The sequence below is a fragment of the Nannobrachium achirus genome, assembly GCF_963921795.1.
Source record: "Nannobrachium achirus genome assembly, chromosome: 11".
Taxonomy (NCBI): domain Eukaryota; kingdom Metazoa; phylum Chordata; class Actinopteri; order Myctophiformes; family Myctophidae; genus Nannobrachium; species Nannobrachium achirus.
The window spans coordinates 21,239,646-21,254,645 of NC_137820.1; the positions used below are offsets into that span (position 1 = coordinate 21,239,646).

General features: G+C 44.8%; 1 protein-coding gene across 2 annotated transcripts in view; it reads right to left on the reverse strand.

Moving 5' to 3' along the window:
- The window catches only part of tln2b (talin 2b), a 167,632-nt gene that overhangs the window by 102,761 nt on the left and 49,871 nt on the right, over nt 1-15,000 (reverse strand). For both annotated transcript variants that reach the window (XM_080737399.1, XM_080737400.1), the window contains exons 2-6: nt 7,470-7,648; nt 6,962-7,059; nt 5,707-5,836; nt 4,487-4,639; nt 1,768-1,910 (exon numbers count right to left, since the gene is read on the reverse strand). In XM_080737399.1, coding sequence (XP_080593525.1) covers nt 1,768-1,910; nt 4,487-4,639; nt 5,707-5,836; nt 6,962-7,059; nt 7,470-7,605 — 660 coding nt within the window. In that variant the 5' untranslated portion in view covers nt 7,606-7,648. The remainder of the gene's footprint in view (nt 1-1,767; nt 1,911-4,486; nt 4,640-5,706; nt 5,837-6,961; nt 7,060-7,469; nt 7,649-15,000) is intronic.

Consider the following 15,000-nt stretch of genomic DNA (forward strand, 5'->3'; position numbering starts at 1 on the left):
CCCTTTAATGCCCATAGATGGAGATCCCTGTCTGAACCAGCCACACAGATATGGGCCGTCTTCCTCCATATATGGGCATTCCCATATGAAGTGTTAGATATGGGCTTAATATTGATGACATCAGAGATCTCCATATATGGGCATAATATACATAAATGTTATGCCCATACATTGGAGATCCCTGTCTGAACCAGACACACCACTGTGATGTCACCTGTTTATGCCCATATATGGAGATCCCTGCTCTGAGTATCTGACTGTGATGTCACCTGTGATGTCACAGTGATGTGTCAGGGGAACCACAGTGTCAGGCGTGACGTACAGACAGACAGGGATACGTGGACAAGATGTGCCGGTTTCCATAGTTAACTGCGACCTATGGTCGCAAATAGAATGTGAAGGCAAAAGCCACACAGTGGTTCCAGAGGTGCTGAAATATGTTCCATTTAATAACATCCTACTGGATTTCATCGACCAATATTATGATGCCATAGAACTACCAGACAATGGAACCTTCTCAACATCATCTGGTGACAGACAACTACAGAGGCATCAGCCTTGGCTCAGTTCCTGCCAAAATCTTTAACAGATTTATTCACAACCTCCTTTGGCCTGTGCTAGACCCCCCGCTGAGTCTTCAACAGATTTTGAGAGAAGCGGATGACCACCGGGCAGGTCTTAGCACTGAGAAGGATCTTCAAAACAGTGCAGAACAAAAACCTCTAAGCAATCACACCTTTATTGATTTAAAAAAAGACAAACTTATATAGATTCTGAGGGTATACGACATTCCTCAGAAATGTATTGCAAGGATAAACACACTGGAGCCAAGGTCAACTCACCTGATGGTAGAGACATACACCTTCAAAATCCTTGCCAAAGTACTGCATTGCTCCCTAGCTCTTCATTATTCTACTCGACCATGCATTGAAGAGGGTAATCTTTGGACGTGAAGAGGAGCTCAATCAGGTTCGACCTAACACCCGGGCAGAGTTGTGGCGTACCGGCTGTCATAGTTATTGACCTCGACTAGGCCAGCGACTTCAGCCGAGCGCAAAGAAAACAAAGCGCTTGGCCTTCAACACAGTCGTATGCAACAGTGTGCATACGGGTGCAGAGGCCATCAAAGTGGGGGAAGACAGCCTTGTGTCTGTGTCTGTGTGCATACAGTATGTGCATGTATTTAAGCCATTTAGGCCTAGAATTATTGAATGCTTTAACCAGTGAAGAATAGCAGATATACAAGCTCACAGCGCTTGTAGATCTGCTATTTTTGAAAAAGTCGTGAAAATGTGTGCAAATCTTTGAATATATGCATTTTCAAAGCGAACGTTTGTAACTCAAATTTTGCTTCTGGGGGGGTCCCTGGAACTAAATATTGGGGGTCCGTGGCCAAATACATATCATTTTGGGGGTCCTTCACATGAAAAGGTTTGAGAACCACTGACATAGCAGTCTCTCAAGATTAGACTAACTGAGCTCCAGTTAATGGACAACTTGAACCCTTGTTGTAAAAAACTAAAGTTGTCCTTTAAGTGAAAAGGACCTTTTCTTTGACGATGACTAGCCAGATTGCTGACATAGAAACATAGGTTTTTCAAAAAGTCTTAGAAGGATTCAAAAGACACTTATAGAATCGGGTCAAAATTCAAATTCTCATGATTATCCTAAAATAACAGATCTACAAGCTTGTGAGCTTGTATATCTGCTATTTTTCAATAGCATAAAATAATGATACACAATAATGTGTACCCGTTCCAAGTTTACCTGAACATAGAGTAGGTTTAGCTGGACGGGGTCCCGTGAATCAACGTTCTGGTCTGAGTAGAAGAACTTGCGCCTGAGCAGCAGGGTCTCACATTCCTCCACGCCTTGCTCCCTGAACGTCCTGCTGTGGTCCAGCCAGTTCACTGTCAACACAACACATGTACAACATGTTACCCCACACACAATGACATAAAGCAGGGCTTCTCAAACCTTTTTAGGCTGTGACCCCCAAAATAAACACATTTGAACTGGGGACCCCCATCCTGACAAGCACTCGACATTTAATGTGACTCGGTTGCGAGGCGTTGTGAGCATGTAGATCTGCAATTTTCACAATGTTCGCCTCTTGCTTACTTAATATTTGACAGTTTGACCAGTTTGGTATTAAAACGGTCTTGAAAGTCCTTAAATTGTCACTTTAGAAATGTGCAGATGCCATGTATAAACTTTGGGTGCGTTCGGAAATGCGCACTCAACGCACTGGTGTGCCATATTGTCGTTTGTTTATTTGGTGCACTTGGTGCGTTGTAGTTCGGAAATCCAGTGAGCGGCGCACCGGTGTGCTGAGTGCACGCACTGACCGACCCTACTCAGAAGATGGGGTTTGGCAGTGTGGTGCGTCAGTGCTGTGTTTTGATTGGTTGGTTTTCATGGCGGTGTCTCGCACTTCTCAGCTGTGAACAAAGGAGTAGGAAATGATAACAAAATGCACCATTTGCTGCTTTATTGGTCCTTTGGGCTATTGTTACACACGCATCAACGTGTAAACTAACAGCAGGTAGGCCAATATTATGAATTAATCTACCTATCAATAGCAACGTTACGTTAGCAACTGCTGCTTTTCAGAACGTTTTCCAACTGAAAAAGCGCACAGTTGCCTCTTATCTGGTCGTTCGTAAATAAGCCACTCTGAATGCACTCTCAACGTCACCGCCCACTGCACTCACTACTCACTGAGCACCCTGAAGATCTACATGCTCACAAGTCACAACGCCTTGCAGCGGCTATTTTCACAATGTTCGCCTCTTGCTTACTTATTATTTGACAGTTTGGCCAGATGGTATTAAAATGGTCTTGAAAGTCCTTAAATTGTCACTTTAGAAATGTGCAGATGCCATGTATAAACGTATACTCTGTGTTGGTTTGTTTACCATTGAGTGAGAAAAAAAATGACATTAAGCTAATCATCTGGGGATCCCACAAAATAATTTGGGGACCCCACTTGGGGTCCCGACCTCAAGTTTGAGAACCACTGACATAAAGCCCCAATGACTTCAAATTCCCTACCGGTAAATAGAAACGGACCATGAGGATTTTGCTGAATCCTTTTGTCACATGTTGAAAAAAAAAAGATATGAAAAATAAGAATTGTGATGCCTCAAAAGTGATTTTCCTTTTCCACTTCATTCATTAAAGTACTTTATCATATCTGTCATATCAGAAGTGGATTTGTTGCCACAAAGGCCTTTATCAGAGGAAGATACTGAAGGCAAAATGAATGATGGTGACAGATAGGCACAGACACACTCTCTGATGGATATACTTAGAAAATCCGCCAGATTAATCACAGCCACGTGAACTTCTTGACGGTACACACAGGGGCCTGTCATTTGCACTGCTTTTTGCTGAGCCGAGAGATACCATCCCAACACAGTTGAGGGTGATTTATATATTCACACGTTTCAAACAGTAATTGATGTCCCTTGGGGAAAAGATAACAGTATTAATTTCATTAAACTTTGATATGGCCGAGCTATAAATTTGACTTAAGTGATTAAGCCAGCAAGAGCCGCTGATACAAACGACCTACGGCCTGGTCGCGACTTAGGCCACGACTTGGAGGTCGTAGGTCCCGGTTCTGGAGGTTTTGCGCGATCTCGGTCGTAATTCAGCGACCTGGGAAGTCCGCGATCGAAACTCTACGCTTGCTAAGGGAAGGGACGCGAGTTTAGAAACTCTACGCTTGCTAAGGGAAGGAGCGCCGCGATCGAAACTCTACGCTTGCTAAGGGAAGGGACGCGAGTTTAGAAACTCTACGCTTGCTAAGGGAAGGAGCGCTCGTTTTCAACAGCGTCGGCAGGTTAGCTACTCAGTGTCGGCAGGTTAGGGTTAGGGTTAGGGTTAGGGTTAGGGTTAGGGTTAGGGTTAGGGTTAGAGTTGGGGTTAGGGTTAAGGTTAGGGTTAGAGTTAGAGTTGGGGTTAGGGTTAAGGATAGGTTTTGGTGCACCTCGCGCGGTCCAAGTGACTACAATGGAGCGCTTCCTACCTCCGGTTCAGCCAATCACAAGCTTCAAAAGGTTGAATAGCGCTGCTGCTCTAGAATATTCTGCAAAAAGACCTTTTAAATACGACCGCGGACTTCCCAGGTCGCTGAACAACGGCCCGATCGCGCAACAACGGCCCGGGGACGACCGAGGTGGCGCAACCACGGCCGGGGGTCGCGAAACTAGACCGGCCGCGACCTAACAAGTATGTACCGCGAACTACGACCTCCAGAACCGGGACCTACGACCTCCAGGTCGTGGCCTAGGTCGCGACCAGGCCGTAGGTCGTTCGTATCAGCGGCTGTCTCTCGATTAAGCCCCACGTTCAGATGATGCTGTTGGGTCCGATTAATGAATGAGAAAAAAAACATCAAGGGCACAGCGAGCGCGGTCTCTAGATATCGACCACACTGCGGGGGGTCTTTAGGAGGAGTACCCCCACCCCCCCAACTCACACTCATCGTCTGTGTGGAGCTTGGCTTTGAGCTTTTCCATCTTTCTCTCGTCACGCAGCAGGGTCCTGTCCTTCTTGAGCGTGCCCATTCCATCCTCCTTCTTGTCGTCCGTGGTCTCCTGGATGACGGAGTATTCCTCGTAGTTGGTGATCCCTGAAAGAGTAAATGAAGGAGAGCTCTCAGCCAGGAGGAGGAGGTGGTGCCGTTCGGGTCCGACACGCCAGAGAAAACCAATTCTCTCCCCTTTTCTCCTTTCTCTTGTTCTTTATCTCCTTTGTCTACATCAGTGTTTCTCAACCACTGTGCCATGGGGACCTTTGGTGTGCCCCTGAGAAGGGTCAAGTGTTCCCCTTGAAACTGCTTGAAATCCAGTATTGTATTTATCATTTTAAAAATGATTTCAACTAGTGAAAACAGCCGATCTACAAGCACACAACGCCTCGCGCCGCGAGGCGTTGTGTGCTTGTAGATCTGCTGTTTTCACTACTGTTGTGCGACCGCCTTGTATGATGAAGCAGGGCTTTACTTTGCGAAGAAACGTACAAATTTGAAAGTTGGAGATACAAGGTTTCTTCCCGACAGTGACGATATTTACACCCCCATATTATGTTGGTGTGTCCATGGGTTCTTGGGACATGAAAAGTGTACAGATGCAGAAAAAAGGTTGAGAAACACTGGTCTACATCTGCCCATGGTAAGAACAGGGGCAACGCTGTTATCCAGCGAGGCAAATTAAAACTGGAGCTCTGAGAAGGGGAAGAAGCCAAGCAGAAAGGCCTGTTCTATACAAACACCGGCCAATAAAGCGATCTGCCATGCAGACACACGTCCCTCTTCTCCTCACCCAATTGGAGTTGGTGGCAGCCTAGAGTAATTTAAATGTATCGCTCAAGGAATATCTCAGTAACGGTACAGTGTGGGCCTTCACTACAACACTCCATCATTTAGCAAGAACAAGCTGCATATTATCTCGATAAATCACGCCACTTTGAACAAAAAGAGAAACTACAACTTTATGACGCGTGCAGCAAATGCTCTTGAATATTCTTGAGCTGAGCGTATGGAATAAATGCAGAGACATGAGGGAGTCTTTTCCTCCTCATCTGTGGTTTATGGTGCATATGCCCCGGACTAAAAATAAGACAGAGGATGAATAATTCAAGCCAGGCCGATGGGATGACAAGATTGGAGTGGGCTGTATCGGGGAAAGCGTCACTAACCTATTCTGCTGCATATAGTTACAAGCAGCTCTCCGACCGTTTTGGAGTCGTCCACCATAATGGTTTTAATCGCACCGTCCAGCATTTTGATCTTCTGCGGCCTCTGTTTCTTCTTGTACTCCAAGATGTCCTGAGAAGCACGACAAGGAAAACACTTACAAAGATATCCGTTTACTTTATTTCATTTAGCCACATGAACCTTAGCCTCCCTATTCTGGGCATGGCATAATATAGCTCCTTTCGAAACCACTCGCTCCGCGGCTATGCCCCTCCGAGATGTGGTTCCTGCTCACAGCATGCCCAAATGAGGTTTCTCCGGGGTGGTTCGCCAGGTTATCAACCGCTCTTACCGTCACCAAGCGTTGTATCCAAAAAGCAATGGTCCTATACCCGTCTCTTGCATCTCTACTTTTTTAGCGGCGGGGGTAATCCAAGTGATTTGTTGAAACAATACTTTAAACACGCTCGTTTTGTCAGCCAGTTCTGTGTTTTTTTGTCAGTCTGTGGCCATTTCTCGCTCCGACCGCGAGAAACGTGACTGCTTCCGTAACATTTCACTGGGAAAACATGGAGCTGGCTGACAAAATGAGCGTGTTTAAAGTATTGTTTCAACACAACGCTTGGATTACCCTCTCCGCTAAAAAAGTAGAGATGCAAGAGACGGGTATAGGACCATTGCTTTTTGGATACAGCGCTTAGTGACGGTAAGAGCGGTTGATAACCTGGCGAACCACCCCGGAGAAACATCATTTGGGCATGCTGTGAGCAGGAACCACATCTCGGAGCGGCATAGCCGCGGAGCGAGTGGTTCCGAAAGGAGCTAGGCATGATATCATGTCTTTTGATATCAACTTTCGGCAACCATAGGTGAATATTCAGCAAAAATAACAGATCAACAAGCTCACAATGCGTTGTGTTGTGAGCTCAACACCACAGAGATTTGGCGGAGATCTGAAAAATACCAAATATCTAAACCAAAGAGATGTGTCACACATACACCAAAGAGTTTTGGTGTAGACTAGGGACAAAAGGAGAAGGCCAAGTATAGACCCCGGGGGGTCTATACGGGGGGTTTAAGAGGTTAACCAGGCAATCATCTTTGATCGTCCTTGCCATACAAGGAGCATGGAGGCAGAATTATCTAGGAATCTGGGACAAATATTTCCAGATCCCCTGTCAGAAGCTCCATAAATGATGAGCTAACAGGAGCAATGATGAGGCCAAAGGGGCTCTGCCCCAAATAACAAAAACGTACCCCATTTCTCAGCATATAGTAATCCAACGTCCTTCCAGACTCCAGCCAGATTCCTTTCCTGGGATCGTCGTCGGACAGGAAGAGGCCATAATCGGAGGCTAAACACAAAGTGACAGAGAAAGAGAGCCTGTAAGATGATGTAATTAACGATGAAGAAGCCTAATAGAGCTGCAACTATGTTTTCTAAGCGATTATCTTATTGATTAATTTTCGATTGATCTAATAATCTAATCTAATCTAAGTGCTTTATGTTTTTTAACAAAAAATACATAAACAGTATATACGGTATATGTATACAAAAATCAAATTATTTTTTTAAATCAACTAAATTGATTAGTCTGATTAACCACTTAAGCTTTATTTCATAATTTACCGTAAAACGCGGTTGTGCTTAAATAGCCAATATAATCAGCCATATAATCAATTCGTTCAATTAACTGTTGCACCCCTAAAGCCCACCGATTTCGATCATGCTATGAAACTTGAATGGGCTGCAGCCATCTGGTACCTTGTCCCGTCTGGGCCTCTGGAACCCTCTCTCTGATGATCCTACAGGCGTCGTACACGGGTGTGGACGGTTCAAACTGCATGGTCTTCACCACGTTGCACTGGCGGACGCAGATCTTGAGCGACAAGGCCACCATCTTGGCGAGTGGTATGCTGACCTCACCGACCTACAGTACACACCTGTGATAGACACAATGAAACAGCAATAGGATAGAAAATTAAGTTCCCAACAAAATCATAGAAAGGATAGTTCAGGGTTCCCCAATTAGTTTTCCCCAAGGGCCGAATTATGTCTAGGGTACCAAGCCGAGGGCCACAACATTGCAGGGGGCGACGGTGGCGTTCCCGCTACTCCAGCGACAGTTCAGATGTCGTCATCGGGTGAAAATCTTGTATGTCCAAAACCGTTCGTTTTGCATTTATCATTTTAAAAATGATTTAAACTAGTGAAAACAGCCGATCTACAAGCACACAACGCCTCCCACCGCGAGGCGTTGTAGATCTGCTGTTTTCACTAGATTTGTGCGACGGCCTTTACGAGGGCCTTTGCGAGGGCTTTACTTTGCGAAAGAACGTACAAATTTGGAGATACGAGGTCTCCACCCGAGAATGATGATATACTATTGTTGTTGCTGCTCTTATACCACCATTATTACTGGGGTACTGGGGTTGGTATAGTTAGTATCAAGTGTGTTCACAGTATATATAGTATACACGTCGTGCACATCTAAACATTGAAATACATGCCTCCATAGATGATGGAGGCAACAGATGAGAAGCATCTCTACTAAACAGCAAAGTACAAAATATATATATTATAAAATGATTATAGCAATTATCTCATACAACAATTTCTACTGAAGACACCGTAGAGAATCTGTGCTGTATCACCATATCGTTAGCAATCTATTCCTCCAAACACTCCCGACATCAAAGCTGAACTAATGTAAGCAGTAACCTTTCAGCAGAAACATTGTCTCCCCAATCGGTGAGAATTATAGTCGAGTCGAGATGCAATAACACAATGAAAATGGCATTCTACCGCAGAATTATGTAGCCTACGCTTTCCCCGAAGGGAAAGTGTCAGTTGCTCAGGGGTAGAGAAACTGTCTTTGGAACACGGAGGGTTCCCGAAGGGTTCCCAGTTCGATCCCGGGCTCCCCCAGAGTTAGGGTCGAAGAGTCCTTGAGCAAGACTCTGAACCCCTAGTTGCTACCGGTGAGCAGGTTGGTGCCTTGCATGGTTTCCTCCATCATTGTTGTATGAATGGGTGAATGTAATGCACAATCTCTGTAAAGCGCTTGGATAAAGGCGCTATATAAATGCACCATTTACCCTTCTTTAGGGTGAATCTTTTCAGGTGCCTTAACACCTGACAGGACAAAAGAAAATGTGAAAGGACGAGATAAAAAACGAAATTACAAAAACTACTTCTGTAAGAAAGGAAGAGAGATTGCTCAAAGCAGTTGGTACCCTATTTGATGTGACAGGAGCCCATAATAAATGAATTTACAGAACAGTATTCGTTCTTCTACAAGAAATGTGCTTCTTTTACAGCATGGCTCTCTGAGTGTCTGCTTGTGTGTGTGTGTGTGTGTGTGTGTGTGTGTGTGTGTGTGTGTGTGTAGGTGTGTGTGTGTGTGTGTGTGTGTGTGTGTGTGTGTGTGTGTGTGTGTGTGTGTGTGTGTGTGTGTGTGTGTGTGTGTGTGTGTGTGTGTGTGTGTGTGTGTGTGTGTGCGCGCGTGCGTGTGTATTAGTCCAGAGCTAATCCTGCAAACTGCTGGACCAATCAATGCCAAATTTGTTATGCACGCACGCAGCCAGCAGGGATAGTTACCACCATGCCTCCACTGGTAGGCAGCTTTCTGAACTGTCCACAGCCCTCCTCTGATACATAGACTGAGTAGACAAAAAAATACCATATTATCATGAGCATTAGTAAGGATCAATTATATGAAGATTGAAAAAAGTTGTCCTTTTTATACAAAACGTGTGCGTATCAGCTGGTGAGAGTGTTTTCGGATAATATCAACCTCTCCCTCTCCCAGGTTTTGTCCCCACAGGCCTCAAAATGTCCACAACTGTGTCAGTCTCCAAGGACTTCAAGAAGCATGCCTGAAGTTGTCAGTAAATGCTTTGAGAGATTGGTGAGGGACTAAATTTGTTCCATGCTGCCTGCCACGCCGAACCCATGGCAATTTGCATAATTTCATAACAGATCCACTGAGTATGCAATTGCTGTGAGGCTCTTCACACCGCCCTCCCCTCTCTTACCTGGGCGAGAGCAACAGATACAACAGATGTGTGCAAATGCTACTTGTGGACAACAGCTCAACATTCAACTCTAGAATTCCTGCCAGACTTCACTCGCCACAAATCTCTAGGCCTACACCTGACCATGTGCAGCTGGATACTGTCATTTGTCTTTGTTCCTTTGTTCTCTATTGACAAAAAATATTTCACCTACTCTTTCCCACCTGTAATTGTGCGACAATTAAATTGATTATAATTCTGAATTCACAGCCAGAACATTTCCTACAGACAATAGACAATAGCTTCCCCTTTGTGAACATCCAAACCCCACAACATAGCAGAGAAAGTTGGGAGGGCATTTTCTATGACGAGGAGTTGTGAATGAACTCCGCAGTGGCTGAGGCTCTTTCACGGCCATGGCCAATCCTCTCCTGTGGCCCCCCCACCGAGTGCCTGCTTTCCTGGGTTTCTCTCCATACAAAGTGGCAGAGACAGGCACAAAGACGCAGGGCACTGCGTGGGCCCTCCTCCATACAGGTTGGCAGAGGAGCCCCACTGAGCCTTTGTCATCCAGCTGTGACACAGACACTCGTAGATGAGCAGCTTGAGACTCTGCAAGTTGACAGCAAGGCAGAACACACGCATGCACACGCACACGAACACATACACACACACGCGCGCACGCACGCACGCACGCACACACACACACACACTCCACAACGCAAAAGCACCTATGTATGCACAAACACAATCACATTATTGTGAGTTCATTTATGGTGGTTCATTTACTGTAAATGAACACAAAGGATTTTACTGTACACTTTTACTGGAGCTTTCAGTGGATATACTGTGACATTTGCAGCTTAGCCTCTATAATGGCTGAGGGCTAACGAAGCAGCCATTTCCGTCCCCGGAAACTTCTAACAACCTATAACTAAAAAACAACAACAAAAAAAAGACATTTTAGTGTCTTTTGTGAGCACGGCATCAGTCACTCCACAAAGTAAGTACTGAAGAAGCCACCCGATGAAGCCCCGGAGGATAATCATAATCCCAGAGCTTACAGCGGTGTGAGAGGCCATTTTTCACCAAGCTCCATTGGCAAACACTCCAGTGCACGCCAGTTGCTCATTAGCTCAGCTTTCAAGCACAGACAGATCCATCTCTGAGACTGGAGAGATGAGCTGTAGCTAAACAACAACAGCAGCAGCTCGCTCGGTCGCATCCAATTCCACCGGGACGTTTCTATCGTGTGCCTTAGCCTTTCTACCTCACAGCGGACCATACGGCGAACAAGTGCTCTTTTTAACCACCATCCTGGTCCACACAGACAGAGAGGCTGGCCTGTATTGAATTAGGTTTTGTTTACTAGTGGAGAACATTAACCCATTTAGAACGGGTACACATTTTGTGTATCATTATTTCATGCTTTAACTATTGAAAAATAGCAGATATACAAGCTCACAGCGCGGCACCGAGTGCCGTGCTGCGAGCTTGCAGATCTGCTATTTTCGAAAAATTGTGAAAATTCGAATTTTGACCCGATTCTATAAGTGTCTTTTGAATCCTTCTAAGATTTTTTGAAAAACCTATGTTTCTATGTCAGCAATCTTGTCAAAGAAAAGGTCCTTTTCACTTGAATGGAGCTCAGTTAGTCTGTTCTTGAGAGACTACTATGTCAGTGGTGCTCAAACCTTTTCATTTGAAGGACCCCCAAAATGATATGTATTAGGCCACGGACCCCCATCTCAAAATATCTAGTTCCAGGGACCAGCAAAATTTTAGTTACAAACGTTCGCTTTGAAAATGCAAATATTCAAAGATTTGCACACATTTTCACGACTTTTTTCAAAAATAGCAAATCTACAAGCTCGGCGATGCCGCGCTGCGAGCTTGTATATCTGCTATTTTTCACTGGTTAAAGCATTCAATAATTCTAGGCCTAAATGCTTTAAGATGTGAAAATGACGTAAGAGCAGCTCAGGGGACAGTCTAAACACAGGACAATTCAATAGAGAACAGAAGAGGCAGGAACCATCTGGAGGGGATGTGTCTCTAATGATGGGTTCTAATACCAGCGGCAGGCTACACAGAGAGCCGGAGAGCAGCAGCAACCACCCTGATTACTGGAGCAGTTTGTCACACCGCAGCTAGGGGGTGACAGCCGCACCGTAAAATCTAGAGTGTTCATTTCACTCTGAGAGTGTACAAAATGTAATAAACTTGTTACAAACGGTTAAAGTAACACTGAGGCTTTTTTCTGTGCAGGCTGGCCATACTGTATACAGGCTGCAATGCATCAATCTAACGAGGGTCGATCAGTTTGACTGGCAGAATCACCTGACCGCTTCCGGCGTAACGATGCATTTTGAGCTGCAGCGATGAACAGGTTTAGTTGATTTGCTTTAGTGTTTTTCAAATGGCACCCGAGAAACCACTTGTGGCTGCCTACGGTGATTTGTCCGGCCGCGTGGACACGGAGAGAGGCCTAACGCGTATAGTCCAGAGCACCGCCTGTCCTCGCCACGCAGGAATTTCAAGGGGTCTATGCAAAGAGAGCCGAGGCCGCGGTTTCCAGCTGGGAGGGGTAAACAAGCCCCTTACAGCTGTTTCAAAAGACTGTCAGCACAGCTTTAGAAACCATGACAAGTTTACAACATTGCACAATACTGTCGCTTGTGGTTTACAGGATAGACGTCAGTAACTGCAGCGTATCACATCATTTAAACTTGTGTGCAATGTCGTTAGAAGGAATATTTTTCTGCTCTACTGTTACAGGGAATATTTTCCACTCACAACAAGGTCTGCGAGAACATGGCGAATTAACACAGATGATATTTCACCAGTGTAATAATTATCACAGTGTACTGCCAAGTGCCGACGCCTTTCTTAGCTGTAGGGGGCAATATCCCAATCCCCACATGTAAGGTTTGGATGGAAATGAAATAACGCTGTGATATTATAATTCTATGATTACAACCCCTGCACACTCGTCCCCCACACACCAGAGAAATGAATCTCAATCAAGGTCAAGACATTTAACTGAAACCACGAGGGAACACGAATAAGAATAAGAGCATTTCATACTATCTGTTCCAGTAGCATTTTGCACACAACCATAAAGCTCATATCAAATTGGTACAAGTACTACTGTAGTAGTCAAAAGGCAGAAACTCACAAAGGCTGAGCCCACCCATAACGCGCTTGAATGGTCATTTGCTATAGCATAGTATTCCTTGCGAGCTACTATTACGTTGTTATTTAACTAAGCATGTGGCATGTCAATGGTATCGAGTGGAGGGGGTGAAAATAGTTCCATCATCAGCAGTTCTGGGGATGGCTTATAGAACGGCAGGATGAAAGAGGCGGTGTGTCGGGGATATGCTAATGAGCTCTGTCTCTCCACTCACCTCCTTTGCTCTGCACTGACAGTAGCCTTTATCCCCATCTGATTGAAGCGGGGTCAGCTAAATGCAAGTCCAGAGCATGTCTCTGGAGGCAAGCCCTGAGGAACATGCAAAGCAGGCGCACGTTTCCCAATAGGAATCCACACCAGATGCATTACGATCCGGACAAAATACGCATCTGGGCTATTTTTACCAGATCCGCTTGTGTCAACTGCTCTTATGTGATGTGACTACTGTACTGGAGCTGTTCTGCAAGACTGCATCGTATGCATCTTGTGTACATCCTTCTTAAAGCATGATTTATACTTACGTGTGGGGGGTATTAGAGTTTCCGAGCTTATTATCTTTTTCCTGTTCGTTCATGAGCCTGATTTGTTTGAGGTCAGAAGCTATTTAGCAATCTACGTCACTTGGTTCTCAGTCTGTGAGTTTTGCCGACATAACGTCTGTTGTATATCGTTAGCCTCGCATAGCCAGACAATATCAGTTCGTGGATATTAGTCTGGTTCTTCTAAGTGTTACATTTTTTTCCAAGGGGCGGTTACAAAAAGATTCAAAGTTTCAAAACAGACTCTATTGGTTAGACCTACAACCAGTCAGAGTTGCAAAAGGTGGTCGCAAAGGAGATATGCCCGCCCTACATTTACATACTGGGCCCTGGTTTGTTCCTCACGACTTGTGAGCCGTGAAATATTTGAATAACTGAGCGGGGCCAGACCTAATTTGCCATGGGCAATCTTTCTTTGCAATGGCAGATTTGTCTGGCTACGCAAGGCTATAGTATATTGTCTCTGTAGGGCGGAAATCTAACCCAGAATGTCCAAGTGACTTTTCAGGATTTAAATTAAAAAACAGGGAAAGAAGCAAAAGCAGCAGCCGCTTTTCGACCTTGCAGATCTGCTACTTTTGATGCTTTCATGTGACGCTATAGTATGGCCAGGTAGGGCATTCATTTATGAAAAAAGCTGACATCCACTGATGTGCCCAGCTGTCCACATGACCCTCTGTTGCTTTGTGGATGAGGTCGGTACAGTTCCCATACCAGGCAGTGATGCAGCCAGTCATGGTGCCTCTGTAGAGGTCCGTAACAAACCTTTTCAGTAGACTGGGATAATAGAGGTCTTGCACACTTATTACATAATTGCCTAATCGCTATTATTTTAGATAATCACTATTCCCTATCACTATTCTTTTGATAGTATAAAAGTATTTGTCAGTAATTTCTTTGTATATAGTTATTTGTCATGTCTGCCCTGTGCAATCTGTCTATCTAAAAGTCAAACAGAAATAAAAAAATATGTTCCAACGTTCAATGCCAAAAACACAATTCAATCGCTAATCGCAGTTATTTGTATTGTATTGTGTCATCAACTTAAAGGTTGTAATCGTGACAGGCCTAGTAGTGCCTTCCTCCTACACTGGTCGGTGTGTATCTCCCCAGGTGAGTTTCTCAAGTCACTGACCCTCTCCACTGCAGCACTTTCGCTGTAGATGTGGCTGTGCTCTGCTCTGTGCTTCCTGTAGTCCACGATAGTGATGAGACAATATGAACATTTCATGTCACGATTATTGTGACCCAAGAAATTGGGATTGACAATATTATCGCGATAATCAAAATATCTCCAACATCCATTATCCTGGGGCCGGACAATTTGCCAAAAAATCGCCGATCTACAAGCTCAACGCGACGCAACACCTTGTGAGCTTGTAGATCGATTTCTTGGCAAAGATATTTGGTAGAGAGTGAGGTCTGTTTTACCAATTATAGAGGGTTTAAATGGTACCGGATATGCAGCTCGGCAAATAAAAGGTGAATTGATTGATCCCTGTGCATGACGGAGGATAATTTCACGATACGTTTTAATCTCCACG